Raw genomic sequence first — 19960 nt, 5'->3', positions numbered from 1 at the left:
AACACAGCACCAAAGACACTGGCCAAGCCAGCTCTGATGGACTCTGCTCAATGTATGAAAAGAACTCAGAAATAGTTTCATTATCTCCTTCATTCACTGTCAACACCCCAGTTCCCAGCACTAACCACCCCAGTGCCAAACACCTGCTGGTGCATCTGGGGTCCAACCCAGCTGGTCTGGAACCAGCATCACTTCATGGTGATCACTGCATGAAGCCATTCCACTGAACCAAACAGGAAAAAGGCAGTAACACACTGACACCAGCTACCTTCCTTAAACTTATTACCTCAACATGACCAAAAAAATACTTTCAGTGTGGTAACTGACGTAATGTGTTTGCAATATGACAAATATTAATACAACCATCTTTTTCAAAGAGCTTTTATTTGCTTCCTTTCTTGAATATACATGACATACACAGCACATAATTTTTATGTCGGTGCATTATTCAAACATGAGATCTCAGTTCAAATACAAAACTCAGAGATCCTCTTTGCTTTGAACCAGGAGGTTAACTTCCTATTCCCATGAAAAGCCAACACAGGTCAGAATCCCTCTATACTCTAACACTTCTGAAAGCAGAGTATTAAAACCTAGCTCAGAAATACATAATTTCATAGTATGGAAAATATATTACCTTTACCTTTACAAGAAAGAGTTTTATAAGAATTCCTTCAAAAAAGTAAACATTCATGTAAGCCCCCACTCTGTCAATCTCCCAAAATCAACTGCAGTCAAAGACCACAATGGCTACCGGCGCCTTCTGGACACACAACCATTTCAGAGGAGCACCATAACAGCAAAACTGTCCATCAATCCTTTAGCTGTCATAAATATACTTACTTTGTAATTAAAAATACAAGAATCTCACATTTCTCAGTTACAGTTTGTCAGCTTGAATTATATATAAGCATATAAAGCCATATAGGACCCTCTAGCACAGAAAATCCACAAAGCCCTTACTGTCCATTGTAAGCAAAGTCAGATAAACTATTTTCAGAAAACACATTTTACCTGACAAAAAAAAAAGTCTAGCTTGGCAATAATCCTGGTAAAAAAATAGGAAAAAAGCAAACCAAATTTAAAAGTAGGATATGTGTCAAGCAGACCCTTCTAAAGTACATCTCTCCAATGACAAGACTCAATGACCTCACAGAAAGAAGAGTAGAATGGTGTACAGGAATTGTTCAGCACTGCAAACAATAGCAGTCATGTGCTTCACCTTATTCTCATGAAATTACAGGTTTTAATAATTCACATAGTTTATCTAGATTTTAAAAACCCAAGATACTAAACATTAAATGTTCACAGATTAGTTTTTAAATTCTGTTCCCAATCCTAACATGTATATTAAAATATACTACTGAGGCACTGCTGAAAAATTCAAGCAGGGTGTGATTGTCTTACACATAACCACAAACATTCAAGAAATGATTGGTCTATTTTGTGTTCAAAATGTCAATGTTCCCACAAAAGTGAAAAGTCTTGATGATTTGCTTTGCTGTATTCTAGAAATGTTAATTTACAGTCAGTGTTATCATACAAAACTAGAACTGCCTCTTTCAGAGCCATACAGTCTTCACATGCACTGTAACCTACAGTCATACATCATTTCCAACTGTGCTGGAAATTTTCTATTATTCTTTATCTGACTTTTCTATTAAAAATAAACAGGCTGGATTTTCATTTTAAAAAGCCTATCTTCTCCCACAACTTGAAAAACAATATCAAAAAAAGAACAAATGGCAAAAATAGAAGAAAGAAACACATTGTGCTAGTTCTGAAGCTCTAACACTTGACAGCCACAATCAGTCTGAGGAACATTTAAAAAACTCCTATATACAAATTTTATATACATACCAAGATTAAGAGGTTAAGAAAATTAGTGTATTTGTTTTTGCATTCACTTTGACCACTTGGTCACTGATCTGCAACTCACACAAATGCATTTTCAAATTATTTTTGTGCAATGATCTTACCTATATGATCTGGCAACAGAATTAGGTCAACGCTTTCACCTGTGGGTATTTAAAAGCACAGACCTTTTGTTTAAAGGTGAGGTGTTAGTTTCTTGGATAGAACATGGCATATTTGGAAGTTCGGAAGCCGAGCAGGTCTCTCATTTCGTTGCGGAACTTTGACAAGTCCTGCCGCAGTTCATTGAGGTTCTCCACAGTGGCCTGATCCGTACTCTGCATCTTCTGTCTCATGGAAGTCAAGTAACGGTGCACTAAGCAGCACATCACCTTTTGGTAATTCTCATCTCTCTTCTGCTTCAGATTTCTCCATTCCTTTAAACAAACACAGCATATTTACTATGGAAGGGATTTTTGAGCCCTAAAGCCTGTATATCCTACAGAGCACAGTAGGATATACAATCCTACAGAGAAGAAATGTGAACAAAAAGCTATTTTTTAAATACATCCTGATGTACACAAATAACAACACATATAAACTGTCCACAAAATTCACATTAAATTATAGATAAAAAATTTTCAGCAAAACTGAAAATTTTTATCTACCTGGCTTGATTAATTGTTCTGTGAGCAATCAAGACTTCTATAATCCTGACTGCCTCTTGGTGCAAATTCCATAAAGTGCCTGAATTTGTTTATTTAGCGCTATTTTCATCAGCAAGAAGATGCAAAATTAGTATGCAAAATTGCAGGGTGCAAAAATGCTTATAAAATAAACAAATAAAAAATCCCTTCCCCAACAATGAGAGGCTTCAGTGATCTTTTTTGGCTATTTATTCTGACACTTCTGTAATATGTTTAAAACCAATTACCTTCTCCAAAGAATATTCTAACCTCACCGTTTTAGAGATTAGCACATACTTCCTTGAGGTTTCTGTGTGTTTTCATTCAATCAAAGCATTTTTTTTCAGACTATTTCTGGGGGAATTGGGAGCTGGATGGAAGTGGGTTGAAATTTCCAAACCAGAAAGTTAATAAAACCTTACTTAAGTAGAAATAAGTAACACTTATTTATCTTGAATGCAACACCCATAATTCTGCAGTTCCTATTTCTCTTATTAGCATTCACCTTCTGACAGGCAGCTTCATGCAGCAATCTGTGTTTTCATTTCAGTAAGCAGCACTTTTCCTGCTGCAGAGCTCAGAGCCTGCCCAACCATTCCTCACCTTGAGGCTGTTCTGACGTTTCACTTTGCCACTTGATGTATGAGAGCAGATCCATTTACTGAGACTGTTGAAAAGGTAACAAATGGTCTTGGGAGAGGGAATAACGTTAAAAGGTGGGGGGAGCGTGCATTTATCATCAAAGTAGCTAAGCCAAAGCTTGGCACGAGCAAACTTCCACTCCTTATCTTCATGATTCTAAAGCATCAGAAACATTAACAGAGAAAAGAAACACAAATATTAATAGGTTATTTTCTAAGTTTAGTTTGCTCATACCTGAAAAACTGATGATTATTTAATTTTGGTTATATAGCATTTTAATGGATAGAACATAGGTTTACTTGAATATTCCAACATTAAATACTGTGGTGGTTTGACCAGGAAGAAGTGGGAATTCTGGGATGCTGTGGTCAAACCAATGGATGTTCGAGAGTTTGATACTGGCACCTGGTGTAGCCAGTGGGGTTTGGACACACCTCCGAGAATACACAGGGGTTAAAAAGCAGAGCTCTGGCCCTGGCAGGCTCTCTTGGGACGTCGAGGAGAAGAGGTCGGATCTCCCTCCCCTGTCCAGCCGCTGCTGCTGGGCGGGGGAGGGGCAGCCATGCGGTAGGCCCGGGGCCTGGACAGAGATGGGGGTGAGAAGGCCCTCGAGGATGGAAGGGTGGAGGAGCCCCAAGAGACATCAGGCAGACATTCCCCCCCCTCCCCAGGAGGGAGAGAGGAGAGCCGGCGACACCGAATGTGATAGCAGCCGGCCCAGGAGGAGAAGGAGTGGGGGGAAGAGTGCCTGGCCGGAGCGGCAGCGTGTGTGGGAGTGCCGCAGCTCCGGGACAGACAGAGACTGAAAGTTTTAACCCCTTTCTTTCATGATTGGGGCCTTGCAAAAATGCTAATCCTCCTCGAAGCTGAATAAGAAGGGAGATAGGAGATGAGATAAGGACCTGGCCTGAAGGACGTAGAGAAGACTGGCTGAGTGAAGAGAGAGATGCTTGGAGTGGCCTTGTGGCTGGACTTTTCTTGTGGCCATGGACTCAGTTGTTCCTGTGACACAGACTGCACTTAGGGGGAGGCAGTGCCTCAGAACCAGGAGGGCTCATCGTGGGGACCCCTCGGCCCCAGGGGGTTGGAAAAATATGGGGGGGACAGATGTCCCAAAGCAGAGACTGTGCCTTTTTGGAGTGAGACAAGGCATCCTTGAAAGACAACCCTAAAAGCAGCTCTGGTCCATGCACGGTGGTGAGAGCACTGGGCATGGAAGGAAGATGTCACAAGCGGCAAAAGGACTTTTTCTGGGCGGTGCCGAAGTGACAAGGAAGCACACGAGGTTTCAGTGTGTTTCCAGGGGAAGCCTATGGAACAAGAAGGACTCCTCTCCTCTTCATGAACTGAAGTTTGAGTATACTAAAGTGTGGTGCCAGGCTGGGCAGTTGATGATTTGGGAGAATGTATCGGATTGGGAAAGTCAGGTAGTGGGGAGGAGGAAAGTGGTTTTTTTGTAAGGTTTTCAATTTTTTTTTTTCTTTTTCCTTATAGTTTTTTTCCCTATTTTTCCTGTAGTTTAGGTAATAAAGTGTTCTTTATGTTTAAGCTGGAGCCTGTTTTGCTTATTCCTGGTCACATCTCACAGCAGACACCAGGGTGAGGGCATTTTCATGGGGGCACTGGCTCTGTGCCAGGCTCAAACCATGACAAATACTTAACACAAGTATATCTTTCTTCAATTCCTAGTATAACAATCTGAAGGTATAGATCAATACCCAGATCAAATGCCAAAGCACCACACATATCAAAATCAGCATTTGAACAGCCATTGTATCAAGAAAGTCATCAATTACCAGGGGGCCAAAGCCCTATATACATTCAACATGGAAATTACAATTTTTTTTTAACCAAAGCAAATTAAAAAGTTCTTATTTGAAGGAAAAATATGAGTTCACAGACAGAGCTCATCCATGAGGTCTACAGACCTTGAGTTTACACACCATCAGAAGACATTTGTGTAAAATCCAAAGATACAGGTAATTGGTAATTAATCAGACACCACTTACTGCTATCAGCTGAAAACTTTTGTGAAGCATCGCCACAAGGAGTTTTGTTAATACTATCACAACCACCACGTTGTAGGTCCCAACAATAACAGCACCCACAAAAGACTGCAATTCTTCACCGTAGCTGAAACGTGTCACAAAGATTGCGACGTGTGCCAGGGAGAATATGTACCAGAAGAGAGCAAAACATGTACCAATAAACCTACAGAAACAAGGGAAAATCTGGTTAGGGAAACACCAGAAGTGTAAACATCAGTTCAAGATCAGAGAAAAAATCCAGTTCTGTTTAATTACTAGGGATTAAAGGCTAAAACAATGCAGTTATTTTAAGATCTCAAACTCACGAATGGAACGTGTCGTTGCTCTGCTGTTCACAGAAAATGCCAGCGCAGTCCTTCTCTTCATTTACACTAAATCCCTTATCATAAAGTTGGGTCAATCCAATTGTGAATGAGAACAAGACAAGAAGAAACATGCCCAGAAATTTTCCAAAATCTTGTAGCATCTGCCCCATTGAAATCTGTGAAATAGATTCATTTCTAATTTTAGTAAAACATGCGGTTATTTTTTATTTGTATTGTCTCCTTCAGCCTTTGAGCAACAAAAAAGATCTACTTACATTTTAAGTTAAATTTTGATATGCTAAACAGATCTTAAGGTCAGGAGATAAGCTTGTATTGTTTTTCAGAGAAAAATTCTAGATATTAAAAAGAATATATAAGTAATTTTAACATCACCTGGAAAATTAATGTCCTCCAAGTAACCATAAGCAATAGCATGTACACCTTGTTACTTATTTGCAATACCAATGGTAATAAGGAAGTCACAGGTCAACAGACAAAAGCAGTATGGATTTTACCATAAATGCCATCATAGAAATATAAGAAAACACTTAGAAGAATACTGAATTAATCAAAACATTTGGAATAATTTATCACTAATTTAAAAAAAAAAGCAGTATACAAAAGCCCATCTGCAGAATACAAAATTAGCTCACTGTACATTTTATGTATGATTTTAAATAAACATGTATGTAGACACACAGAAATTGAAGGATAAAGCATACAAGGTACAACAGTAAATTCGGATGATTAGTTTCAAACTCAAAATATCCTATACAGAACTTTGCAACATTAGAAATACAGCACCTTTAAAAAAAACCAATCATATGCTTGTGATTTTTTTCAACACAGGAAAGACCTTGATTTGCTTGTGACATGAGTCCAAATTTTTACACAGACACAGCATAAGCTGTTTATATAATTTAATTAGTCTTCTTACAAACTTCTTCAGAACAATGTATCATTATAAAGAATGCAAATGTATGTAATGTGGGACTGGGTGGATCTAATCTATATAAATCAGTGTGTGGAAAGCCCAGACCTATATGAATCAAAACCTGCACCAACTCACAGTCCAGAACCGTAACACAATTGCCAGATTTTGCAAGTACAGCTTCAGTGGGAGATGAATTCCTGCTCCCTCCTCTGCTGCTGGAACCTCACCAAGCACCTCGTGCAGCACAGCACATTCGGAGTCTGCACAGGCTGTAATGGCCATGGAGACTCTGCAGCTGTGGGCAGAGCTCTGCACCAGCTCTGTGCATGTTTGCTCAGAGGATCTGTACCCCCATCAAACTGTTTCATCACATCTGACCCTTCCATGGAAAAACCCAACCCAAATCCAAACAACAAAACATTTTCCCTTTAACACATGGTTCCTGCCAAGAGAGAGACAAAGTAGATGAAATAGGAATGCACAAAAAGTGCAAAATGCCCAAAACTATTTTGTTTGGAAGAGAGTGTAACAACCCATCCCAAATGCCAGTTGCTTTCTTCACAGTTTGATGCTTTCCCTCTCTAAGTATTTACAACTTCTAAGCACTTCAAATCTAATTATCTCATCTAGGGAAGTACTATTCTACCTTCTGTTAATAATAAAATCCACCCCACACAGCCAATTTACAAATCTGGATTATTACAGGTTTTATTAGCCTATGAGTCAAGTAACTGAAGGCTTAAAAATAACTCTAAGAACCAAGAGAACACAGTAGCTGCCTTCCCCTGCCCCCCACTGTTGGGTTTGCATCCCATATTTGATTACCACCATCTGAACTTTGTGACCTACTTTCAGAAAATACTGTAAGAGTTGTTGCACCAGCCCTACTGGCCAGCAGTAATAACGTAAGCTCCTGTGTGCCTCTGAATGGGGTGACTGTTGACTGTTTTTATTTACTTGGAAAATTTCACAACACAGCCTCCTAATAAAAAACTTGTGAAAGATCTAGTACATAAATAAACTTGCACATTAAACAGTGAATCTCTTTAAAATGTGGAGAGACTTCAGTGTTTAATCAATTTGTACAACCCTAACGCTTAATGCAACATCAAGACCTCAGTACTCTTTTCAAAGTGTGCAAGTACATTTCCATTTAAAATGTGCAACAGAAAATTAGATAATTAAAATGTGGGAGGTTTTACTGTCATCATTAGTGGAAGGCTCCAACAAATACCAAGTAAGAAGAAACCTGTTCTCCCTTCTTATAACTGCCAATAAATAGGTGAGTATTTCAATACTCTAGACAGATTTATATTTTTCAAACAAAAGCAATTTGCATAACTTGAGGTGCAACTTTAATGAGATTACAGACATAAACAGAAAGGATTTTGATTACTCTTCCTTGCTACACACTTACTCATCTATTGCTTTAGAAATAAGAAGCTAAGGCAATTATTTGCATAAAACTGCAGGAAGAACCTAATCCTTATACCCTCCAAACTGTGGAAACTGAGCTGGTATGTTATGCTTAGAACAGATGAAAACAAAAAGACAGTATAGGTACAGCTATCATGGAAAAATACCCTAACTGAACTACACAAAGTCTTTCACTCTTACCTTTCCCCATCTGAATCAATGTTTTACACAAGAAATTAATTTAAAAAACAACAAACTTCAATGCAGTATCACTTCTTTCTACTTTTCACTTTCTTACTTTAACCTCTTTTCCTATTTTAAATAAGACTCTTAATAGCAAATGATGTATAATATTTTTTCAAACAGTAATGCTATTCACCTGGAGTGGTCCCAGAATGGAGCTGGTTGTGTACATGAAGAAGAGACGCAGGTAACTGAGAACATTGGCAAAGGCAAAAAGCCCTTCTGCCACTAGGGTAGGATGGAATGCATCCCAGTCCTTCCTTTCAGCATAATCATGAAACTGCAACATAAAAAAGGACAAGTTGAGATCACTAACATTATGAATACAGAAATGTACCCATACACCTCTCCCTACTTCTACTTCCAAAACAGGCAACAGCATAAAATAAATTAAGATATGTCACTCATAGGTGTCATACCTGTTTCAGACAAAGGCATTTCAAAAGCCATTCCAGAGGGAGCCAGAATTTAGAGAATTTAAATTGAACACCTAACTCTGTCACTCACTTGTTCAAACCATTTATTCTCTGTTCTGCCTTCACTTCTACTCTGTTTTGCACGGTCTATTGAAAGGGGGACTTGGGAACTTTATTATATAAACATGTGCATTGCCTTGTATAACAGGCTTCAGTAAAAAACAATATTGAGATGCTACAAAGAAAACCAAGGTACACATGCAATTGCAATGTGGTGACAGCTGATGTTAAACAGTTTTGGAAAGATTTAGAACTTGGGGGTCCTTTCACAGATTTTATGAATGGCTACAGAGAATGGGAGTCACAAGTAAACTGCTGTTTGATTTATTATCCATTAAGTACTACTATTCAACTTATTCAGGGAATATCCACAGATTCCTAACTTTTGGTTTGGCTGAGAATATTCAGCATTTATATTACCAGCTTCTGTTGTCTCAAAATGGACATTCAAAAACCACGGAACTCGGAGCTGCTTTACAATAACACCCAAAAGTCTGCAGCACAAAGATGGCAAGAAATAGGGGTAAGTATTTTCCTGCACACTGCAACTGCACGTGTACAAATCCTTCTGCTACACAGATTCTTCCTTTATTTCTTACAGCTTTAGGGCCTATAATGGACCTAAGATGCAAATTGAACATTTTTACTTGGTTTTCCATATGATTCATAAACTATAAAAATAAATTTGGACATATAAAAGGGGAAAACCCTCCATTATATGCCTATTGTATAGGACAGGAGTTCTGCATGTTCAAAAAGGTTACAATTTAAACTGGCAACAATGGGTCTTATCTCAGCAAAGGAACTACTACTAGAGACGTGCTGGGTGCAAAGCAAATGGCTGGGAAAGCAGCCCAACGTGGCATTCTCCCTCTATTTTTTCCAAGAAATGGAGCCTTCCTTTCCAAACAATTACCAGCCTCTGAATCAATGCTAGGATAGGAAAATGAGCCAAACACCAAGTTGGAAAGAAATGAACCAGTTTTTCCTTCAAAATGCCAGACAGCTGTCAACTTGTAGTTTTTAAGACACAATAATGGTGCTACTGCACTGGCTTGGCTTTTGCTGTAATATTCACATTCAACTGGTGTGGCAGTTTGCCATGTGCTGTGTGGTTAACAACACATGCAACAGAATGGCAATGATCATTTTCAAAACTCGTATTTTCAATCAAATCCAGCTGGATTTTCATAGAGACAAGACAAGGCTCCTCTGTGGTCTCAGAACTCTTATCCTTACTACCAAAGAAAACCCCAACCAAAAAAATCCTACCAAGTAAAAATCAATTAAAATCCACCATTTATGACATTTGAGCATATGTAATCAAAAGCTAAATAAAACTTTCTATAACAAAAACGCACTAGGCAATCCAAACATAGAGACTACTATTAGTTTTTTGCATATTACTGAATGGAGCCAGGCAAGCTCAAATGCCCAGTCTGATGAGATGCATTTCCCTAAACAAAACTCAAGCCATTTGGAAGACCAGGCAGCTCTTACAGGAAGACAGCAGCTCTGCTTGGGGTTTCCAAGTACTTGGACATGTCCTGATGTGTTTCTAACTCCCATTTGCCTGATCAATGGCGCTATGAAGACCAAGGTGCAAAAAGACCAAGGTCTTGTCACCTCCTTGTGACCCTTGCCTTGCCACCTCCATGGCCTGTCCCACAGAGAGCATTTCAGCCCAAACCCACACGGAACCCATCCCAGGCTGTTACTGCTGGTGTAAATGCACCACAAGTCCCTTCTAGCACACCACATGGAACATCTGCAGGTGTTTTGCAGCAATGTATAAAACCACACCTGCTCAGTCAGCCCCAGAGCAGCTTTGGTCTATGGAGATTGGTGCTCACCTTGTTATGGGCAACGACTTTGAGGGCAAAAGTTGCCAAATAAAGGGAATTCATGACAAAACTAAGCTGATTGCGGGACTCTTCTAAAAAATCTTCTAAACCATCATACCAGAGCCTCTTAACATCTGACCACACCATTCCTGCAGGGGAAAAGGGAAAAAATAAAGCCCAGGAAAGTGAAGCCATTGCACTGAACAGGTATTACTTTACATATAACCACTATGTATTTTACACTGAATTTGTTACAGAATCAGTAAAAGGAAATACAGAAGAAGATATTTACACACAAAACAACTGGAGTTCTGTTGCTTTATTTTCCCATGGAAGATATCTGTATTCATGATTTTGAAAGTCCACCCAGAACAACACAAAACTTGTTACTAGCCCAAAGTGCAACAAATTCTGCTGTGGCCATTCTGACAGTGATTTTTAGGGAGTATTTTAATGGGACTGTGGAATACAATAACGTAAGACAATCTTTGTTACTTGATTCTTTTAATTCCAGTTGATTTTGCAGAATACTTTCTAAATATGTTTTTTATCAACTTAGACTATTTTCAAGGAATCAATATAATGTCATTACAAAATAAGCATTTAAGCTATAAATGCAATTACTATTAAAAAACTTGAGATTCAATGATGTGAAAAATAACCCCATTTTAATGACTGTTTGCTTGGATATAATTTTTAAATCCTACTTGAAATCCACATTACAGTATTACATGCAAAAAAAATAAATTTCTATAGCCTTTAATTAAAATTACCAAGACCACCTAATGACACGCTTTGCCAGCAGACTTGATGGAACAAAAGAATTTATAAAATTATAATATTTAATTTCAAAGCAATGGAGGAATCTGACTTGTACTCAAAATACGAAGTTTTCAAGTTTCTTTTAAGACCTGCCTGTGCTTGTGTGTGGGATACTACATACTTCCAAAATCTGCAAGAACTGCTCCACAGTTTTAATACAGCTCAATTGTGAAAGGGATCATTACTACACAAAAATCCTCCCACCCTAAAATATCATATAAATCACACTCAAAATTACTTAAATAAAAACTGTGTTATTTTTTTACCATATCACTGTTTTTTACAAGCCAAATTAAACAAATGATACATATCTAATTACCTTTCATTAAGAAAGATAAATTTTAATGTCAAAACAATTGCATGCCAGACGATCAAAAACAAGGTAAAAATTATGAACTTTCAACTAAAAGTTCTTGACAACTCAGCAAAAATGATACCTGTGCTCCCTCTGCTGCATCAACCAGAAGTGACATGCAGCCTTTCTGCTACAGGTATGATAATGGGTGACAATGACATAGAAAACTGTAACATGGGAAAATAATACTTGTTTTTGTGTTTTGAAACAAGCATGAGGTAACTGCACACCTCCAATCTGTTTGTAAGATGGAGCATGCATACATAAATACACATAACATATACTTCTATCTTTGAACCACATACCAACTGTGCAGAAGGTCCAAATTTTGTTAACTAGTTTTCCAACCAAGCATTATAGAACTGGTCATGAAAGACTGAGTTATTACTTATTGCTGATGTACCACTAAACTGGCATTTTTAATATATTTAGCATATATATATTTTTTATGTATTTAGCAACTGTCATTCAATCCACTCAAATCATACCTACCAATAAGCCATATTATCAGAAGATAGTCTATTCTCTCAAGGGCTGGTCCCATTGTATTCTTCTTATTCTCATTGTAGACAAGGGAGTACAAATTAAGTAATAACAGAAATGTGAAATAAGAAGCTCCATGAATAATAAACTTCATAAAAGGAGTGTGAATTATTCGACCTACTCGAGATTTAGGAGCTAACAAGTAACAGAGGGACAGGACTGGCCAGAAAATGCCAACCATCAGAACAGTCAGGATCTTCTTGCAGGTGTGCTTGCGCCGATAGCCGGCCATCTGCCCAAACCACACCGTGTTGAGAAACTGCTGGCAGTTGGACTGGGCAACAAACTGGGAGGAAGGAGGGGGAGAAACAAACAAGGAATCACTCTCAGGTTTCTTCACACACATTACTAAGTTGCATCATTAAAATTAATTTTCTAACTATATGAATACCATACAAAAAAAGTCGTTATTTTCCAAGCCCTGTAATAAAAACAAGCTATGCTCAAACCCAGAGGATCACCAAAATACTTCAGTGAGCTTGATGAATGCAGGCCAGAAATGTGTAATACTGGTTGTAGGGCACTCCAGAACTACAGCTTATGACTTCCAAAAGGTGTGTATTTCAAACAGTTTAAGCCTAGACATGTAGAACAGACAGAATTATGTAATTCCTTTTGCAAATGCTAACTAAAAATGAATTTTGCTTGAAAAGGAAACTTCCACTCTGTCCTTGGTCCTTGTACTAGAATCCCACAAATATTCGCATTCCAGCACAGATAACTAGAATTATAATTTATGAAAGGACAAAAATTACAATAACCTACTGCATGGAGGAAGTTGCACATTGACGGCATAAAAAGTGCTGCTATTCTGGAACAGAGGGGCTATTCAGTTATACTAGCACAGGTCCAACCTAATTACTGAACAGGCAAGGCATGAGACAAAGCTGAACAGTCAATGACCAGTGAGAAGATGATAAATCATGTTTGGCACCTAAGGATCCATGCCTCTCTAGGCAAGGATTTAATGAGGAACTGAATAAATAATTACCACTGCCCGAGCTGTTCATAAAAAAGCAGTGGCCAATACTTCAATACAGAAGTTTACATTCACCTCCACAGTAAACACTGAAGAACCCCTCAGTATCTTGCAGCATCCCAGTTTCACATACTGATATCTGTGTATTACCATCTCTTCTATAACTCCTGCATGTTTATTTCCATTTCTGTGTCCAGAGGCAGAACAACAAAGTAATTAATTACTAGCAAAACACGATATGGGAAGTCTATTGAGTTACTGCAAAGACAAACCTCTTTCTGATTATACTTGATTGCAAGTTTCAAGCGACTTAAGTTCATCCTCTCCTCCAACAATCCTCGCTTGTCTACATGCTCATCGCTGGAGGTGTGATTCAGAATCACTTCCAGCTCCCGGGAATTCCGTGCTTGTGCAAGTAAATCTTTAGCAAAGGTTTTGCACTGCTGAGCGAGCTCCTCATAATCATTTCTGAAACACACAGAAGCAGTATGGACTTTACACTGGGCCTGGATTTTCCATTCAATCACAAACTAGCCAGTTTTGGCTGGGATTGTATGTTATGTTGAGACAAATTAAAAGAAACCACCCCAGAAGTCCTATGTTAAGGTCCAAGCATTCCTAAGACAACTCTGAGTAGCTTTCACCATGTAATATACAAACAACTCCATTTCTGTTTAGCTTGCAAGATCACTAGAGAAAATCTGGCACACACACTTACAGTATACAAATTCTATGTCATGAGGTCCATACACAGAGTTAAAGAATAGAGTTATTTCCAGGACATGAGCAAGTGTATTTGTCACAAAATACGGCACTGGTAAGTAATCACTTGGACTTTCCAATTGGACATTGTTTGGGGTTTTGCTTTATTCCTGTCATCTGAAAACTAAAATCTATTCACTAAATATTATGTATTAATGTACTAAACACATGAAAAGAAACCACATGATTGCCTTGCCTCACCTTGCACACAGTCCATTTTAATGCCACGCTGTATCACAAAAATGCAACAATTGAACTCTTAATAAGAAAGATAGGCAGCTAAAATGCAGAAAATTCACATTTATAGAAAATTCACATATTAAGGAAAGTAGAATTTTACCTTATATAAACTCTTGCTCTCACATTCTTGGAAAGCTTTTGTGCTGGTATGTTATAAAATGGTAAAAATCTGCATTGTTTAAACATGAAATTACACTGAGCATTTGTTCATCATATAGAGCATTTTCAGCATGAAGTCTTCTACACACATATGCATGTTTTAAATATATACACATATGTGTTCTTCAAAGTCTTATAATGAGCAAAGTTAAGAAACAATACCCAAAACAACTGCCAACAGGAGTCAGGTCAGTATAAATAAGGTATTGCATACTTCTACCCTAATACAGAAAAAAAGTGCAGAGTACTAATGAGATATTGGTATGATTAATAAGTGTATAATTTCCAAGTAAGTCAGCATTTAGCATAATTTCTGTTTATTTTTGCAGAGTAGAGCTGAAATTTGAGCTGTTGGTGCAACTACACACATTAAAGTGTCTATACCTAAAAGGATTTAAAGTAATTAAACTGTCGAAATGACTACTAAGGAGGCATAAATTATATCATGTAACTTATTATGTCTAATTATCAGTTGAAACACTCCACTTACACAAAATGAAGAATAAACTTTTTCTAATGCAAACATATTTCTACACCTGTAATTACATAAAAATATTACAACTGATTTGTGTTACCTGAACTCAACCTCAACAAGGCTTAATTCTTTCAAGTCTGCACTAAGTTCAAAAGCTCTTAGGATTGGATCCTCCTCTGTCAACATTATTAAGGCAGGACTGGCCAAACACCGATAAATGTCAAGACGAAACCTGGACAAAAGAACAGCAAACAAAACAAAGATGTTTTATTTCATTAGCACCTTCAAACCAGAACCTGTTCCAAAGGTTTGCCTAAAATGGCCAGATGAAAGACAAAACAATCTGTTTTTTTAAAATCAGACACTACAAGCATTAACTGCATTATGTCCTGAAAGATACATGACATATTTAGAACCCTTAAGTATCCAAAATCAGCCAATCTGGTTCCCTCTTCTTTTCCTCACTACTTCCACTGTTATCAGTACATCAGCAGAAGTTCTAGATTAAATTAAGAGCTGCTACCTCAAATATTTCTATTGTTTGTCTGCTTTGGATACCCTGACATCTTTTCTCATACTGAAGTTAATGATACAGGGAATAGGATGGATACCAGAACGTGCCTGTTGTACCTCAACGCCAAAAACTCAAATAACTTTTGAGAAGAATTTTATTTGCATAGTCCCTATGTCCCCAAGTCAAAGGTAGCTAGAATGTTTGAGGCACACCTGCTAGAAAGGAAAGGCACATAGTGACTATGCACAGTGACTAAAAGTATAAATCAAAATGGAAAAAAGCCACTGCCTCCCACCAGCCTTTTCAGGCACAACTCATGCCCAAGAACTACCACCTCTCACAATACAATATATTAAAGGAATCCACTCACAAACTTCACCTTAAAAAGAAAAAGGAAACATAGTGAATGTGACCCAGGCAATGCCAGAGAATGAAGAACCTTTTTTTATGGCTCACGACTGCTAAGTGTTACCTGGAATGTCGCAGACTATCCTTTTTGTTCTTGGCAGTGCACAGGGTGCACTCACAGCCCACAGCATGAGGTTTGGGTAATGATATGTCTTGCTTCAACAGCATAGTGAGAATTTCATAGTTGTTACGATGAGCAGCTAAAATTACTGGTGCCACATCCATGGTTGTTGAGTACTCTGGGTTCTGAATGCGTTCCATTAATTTCTGGAAAAAAATGGAGGAAGTATCTACATTTATTACCTACAGTTCTACCACATGTAAGGGGGTTTTTGACTGTACAATCAAGAATTTCTCCTTTAAAACACTTGCCAGTGTTTCATAACAGGAACAGAAAGAAAAATATGTAACAACATTCAAACACCTGTCAGATAAATACTAAAAAAGAATAACAGACCCAGATACTTTTCTGCTTTATTTACATAGAAATACTGCCTATTTTTCCAATACACAAGAGATATCAGAAATTGTTATTTTGCTCTAGTTTGTGAAAAAACCAAAAAAGATTGTATTTAATATTGAAGTGCAGAAAAAATATCCTGAATGTCCCATACTCTGTTACTCAACACCCTACTCCTTCCCTGCCTCCACCTCCAATTTGTGTTTTTAGGAATTTTTGCTACTAAAGCATTGACAAGGCAAGCTTCAATTGATTAATTTCAAGGTGAAGATCTGATGTTTATAGATTTGCTCTGAAAGTCTATGAAGCTTCAATACATGAATAAACACTTTATAAGTCAAGGCTGCCAACTACCTTGCAAACAGACTACTAGAAAAGATTTATAACCACTAGGTTTTTTCTCCTCTGAACTAGGCATGTGTTTGGCAGGTATAAAGCCACTGGATTCCTTAGGTGATAAAGCAAAATCATGTATGTCATCTTTCAAGACAAAAAGAGGTTAGAAAAAGAATCCCTGGCATCTAGACTCTATCATCTTACAGATGCAGAATTTAAGAACATTGTTTTAAACACTATAGATACTCAAAAAAGCAACAGCCTTCACAGTCCCAACCAAAAACCAAGGAGTAGCAACACTTAACCACAATGGTTGGCCTGGAGGATCGTTTAGGTCGGTGATTGAGTAGAATGTCAACAGCTCCCACCACTTCGGAGTCAATAGCCACCAAAAGTGCATCCGAGGACTACAAAGAAAACAAATCACATGTGAAAACAGCAGTAACTTCAACAGCACAAAGAGACAAACTCAAGCCAAAGTGCATTTTTAAAATTTAATTTCCAAGTACTAAAATAATGTGCTGTATTATCACCGGGTATATGATCAGGATACAAATTCAGGTTGCCTTGCAGGAGTTCACACAGCATTAGTGACAATTTGCATCACTGCACCAACAGAAGAGGAATCAATTGAATAAATTACTTTCCAGCAAAGATGATGAAGAAGACTTTAAAAATTAAATTTAAAGACCCAGTTTACCAGGTCTATTAGACAGATTAAGAGCAAATGTTAACATAACACAGCTCAGGCCTATGGGATGCTCCAGCCTTGCATTTGTAACTCTGGGGTACAGCTAGGAAAATAAGCCTTTTCCATCTTGGCTGGTAACCAACCACTTCTGCATCTTCTATTACACTGAGATAAGCAGCTTTTCATTTTCCCTACAAATGATATTATTCTTCTTGATGCATTTCCAAAATTTGGATTTTTACTCAAAAAAAAAATAAAAGAAAAAGACACAGCTTTTATTACTGCCACTAATTCAGGTACAGAAAAAATTGTGGTTTTATTCATGCCAATATCAAACAATGTAACAAAAGATGCTATTTTCCCTGTCTTACATATTTAATCCATCACAGCTTCACCTCTCCCACCAGTAGCAGAGATGCTACATACATTTAAGGAAGTCCTGTTGGTAGAAAACTGCCCTGCCATCAAGCACAGATCAAGTCTAACAAGTAAGCACCACAGAAATGCATGGGTGCCTTCACTTAAAATCAACTAACATAATGTGAATTTTTCTGTGTTACCATTTAAAAAGTTAATATACTCTACAGCCAAAAGGATTTTTGCATTTTACACTTTTTTAATATAAGGCACTCAAACCATGTACTTTTTTTCTTGAGAATAATACATGCATTATACCAGCAGCAGGAGTAATATTTAAAATAAAACTCAAACTTGTTAACATCATAGCAAATGTTACTTATACACTTGCCATGCGTCAATAAAATTCCACTAGAAAAGTCAACTTGTGACAAGAAATCACTTTCACAATTACTTTTTCCAATTTACTGGAAATTTACTGCCTAAAAGGCAGACTGCATTTATGTCCAAACTGCCACATTAACAAAGGAAACATATGACTACACCGAACATTTTTAATAACGTGTGTTGGATACCTGGCAGCCATAATCCAAAAGCAGCTGTAGTATGTCCAAGTTTTCATTTTCAATCGTTATAGTAACAGCATTTCGTCCAAGCACATCCACACAATTTATGTTCATTTCACCTGAGCTGTTTTCCTCTAAGAGTTTCTTAACCATGTAATAGTCACCTGCAGAAGTAAGGCAGGTTCACATTATAAAGCAATAAAACATGTGATCATTTTAAGTACCAGCTACCATCAAACAAGACACTATTCCATAGCCGACAATAGTAACTGAGCCTGTCAGACAAGTAAGAAGTCAAGGTAGATAAGCATTCTCTCATCAGGGAGAAAACCAAACATATTTCAGGAAATCTCTCTTCAGGAAAGCACTGGACATGTACTTCAATGCACCCCTTTAGTTTCAGTCCTAAAAACAAACACACAAAAGCACGGGTGCTTTCCAAAACTGTCTTTAAGGTAACAAATTACAACACAGAAGACTACGGCCAAGACAGATCTCAGCGTAGAATACTTAGAGAAGTATATGTAGAATACAGTAAAATACATACCAAGAGTACGGAACCAATTGTTTTACAGACAACTGGGTTTTGTTACTTTTCTTATTATGACGCAGAATTTAGCTCCCTGAACCTCTGTCTATAGTTGAAGAGAGAAAGCCATGGCATCCTCCGATGCTGAGGACAGACTCACGGGCTGTGCAGATGCAATGCATCGCACCAGCGAGGGTCCCAGAGCAAACTGCTGAGCTCGCTGGCAAACGCCAGTGCAGGAACGGTCCTGCGGCTGTGAGCGAACCTGAGCTCCGGCAGTCCTGCTCATGCTCCAGACACGCATTGAAAGCATTATCATTAAAAGCATACCCTGAAATCCAACGTTTCAGAACCTTTTCAGATCAGTTTGATCTAAGGCCACGTTCCGACTCAAAAGTAACTAAATATAGGCTTAAAGCAAGCAGCGTGTTTTAGAAAGACAAATCTCTTCCCATCCGCCACCAGTGGTGCAAATCGCAGCATAGTGGTCTCGTTTATCCTGGGGATGTCTAGATAAGCCCCAATTTTACAGCAGCTCTCTTTTAACAGCGAACACCTCCCAGATTCCTCCGACACAAAGCGAACGCCCTCACGAACGCGGAGCAGCGGCCCCGCGCCTCCCTTCCCGCTCACCCCGCGCTGCCCCATGGCAGCCGCAGGCGGGACCGCACCGCGGGCCAGGGGAGGCAGCGCACGGCTGGCACCCGGCCACGGCTCCGGCCCTCGGAGCGAGCGGCCGAGGGGGGCCGGGCCGGGCCGGCGGGGCGGGTACCTTTGTCGCAGGCCAGCAGGAAAAGCTTCTCGTCCAGCGTCGTCTCCTCCTTCACCTGCCGCACATCCTTCAGCGCCAGCAGCTTGTTGGGCGAGGCCGAGGCGGACGGGTCCGCGCTCTGGTACAGGGCGGCCATGGCTCCCCCAGGCCCATGCGGACCCCGGCGGGGGATGTGGCGGCGCCGCCGCTGCCCCTCGGCACCGCCGGCGAGGGGGGCAGCGGCCCCGGCCGGCTCACGCCAGGCGGGCGGGCAGGGCAGGGCAGGGCCGGGCGGAGCTGGTAAGGCAGGGCAGGGCCGGGCCGGGCGGCCGCTCCCCGCCGCAGTGCGCAGGCTCCGGGCCCGCCGCCGGGGCAGCGCAGGCGGGCGGAGCGCGGGGGCCGCGGCCCGGAGGCGCCGCCGCTGCTCCGAGCGCGGCCCTGCCCCTCCCCACAGCCGGGCCCGGGCGTGTGAGGGAGAGCGCGCTGCAGCGGCTCCTGCGTCTGCCCTTAAATGTTTTCTCCCAGCTGCTATAGTAATTAACGGCCCTGCTCATCACAGCATCCG

General features: G+C 39.5%; 1 protein-coding gene across 1 annotated transcript; it reads right to left on the bottom strand.

Moving 5' to 3' along the window:
• Nucleotides 1–367: 367 nt before the first annotated feature.
• Nucleotides 368–19828, bottom strand: TRPC1 (transient receptor potential cation channel subfamily C member 1). The gene is made up of 13 exons (XM_074547132.1): nt 19417–19828; nt 18125–18279; nt 16807–16908; nt 15770–15972; nt 14884–15015; nt 13420–13615; nt 12118–12454; nt 10458–10597; nt 8265–8408; nt 5536–5711; nt 5192–5393; nt 3144–3338; nt 368–2291 (listed from the first exon to the last, which is right to left on the bottom strand). Exons 1-13 carry the CDS (start codon nt 19550–19552, stop codon nt 2064–2066), a joined length of 2346 nt encoding a protein of 781 aa, XP_074403233.1. The 5' UTR covers nt 19553–19828; the 3' UTR covers nt 368–2063.
• Nucleotides 19829–19960: the final 132 nt, after the last annotated feature.

Source organism: Zonotrichia albicollis, chromosome 9, assembly GCF_047830755.1.
Source record: "Zonotrichia albicollis isolate bZonAlb1 chromosome 9, bZonAlb1.hap1, whole genome shotgun sequence".
In the NCBI taxonomy this organism is placed as follows: Eukaryota; Metazoa; Chordata; class Aves; order Passeriformes; family Passerellidae; genus Zonotrichia; species Zonotrichia albicollis.
The sequence above is the reverse complement of the archived record's forward strand: the minus strand, read 5'-3'. Positions and strand labels throughout refer to the sequence as shown.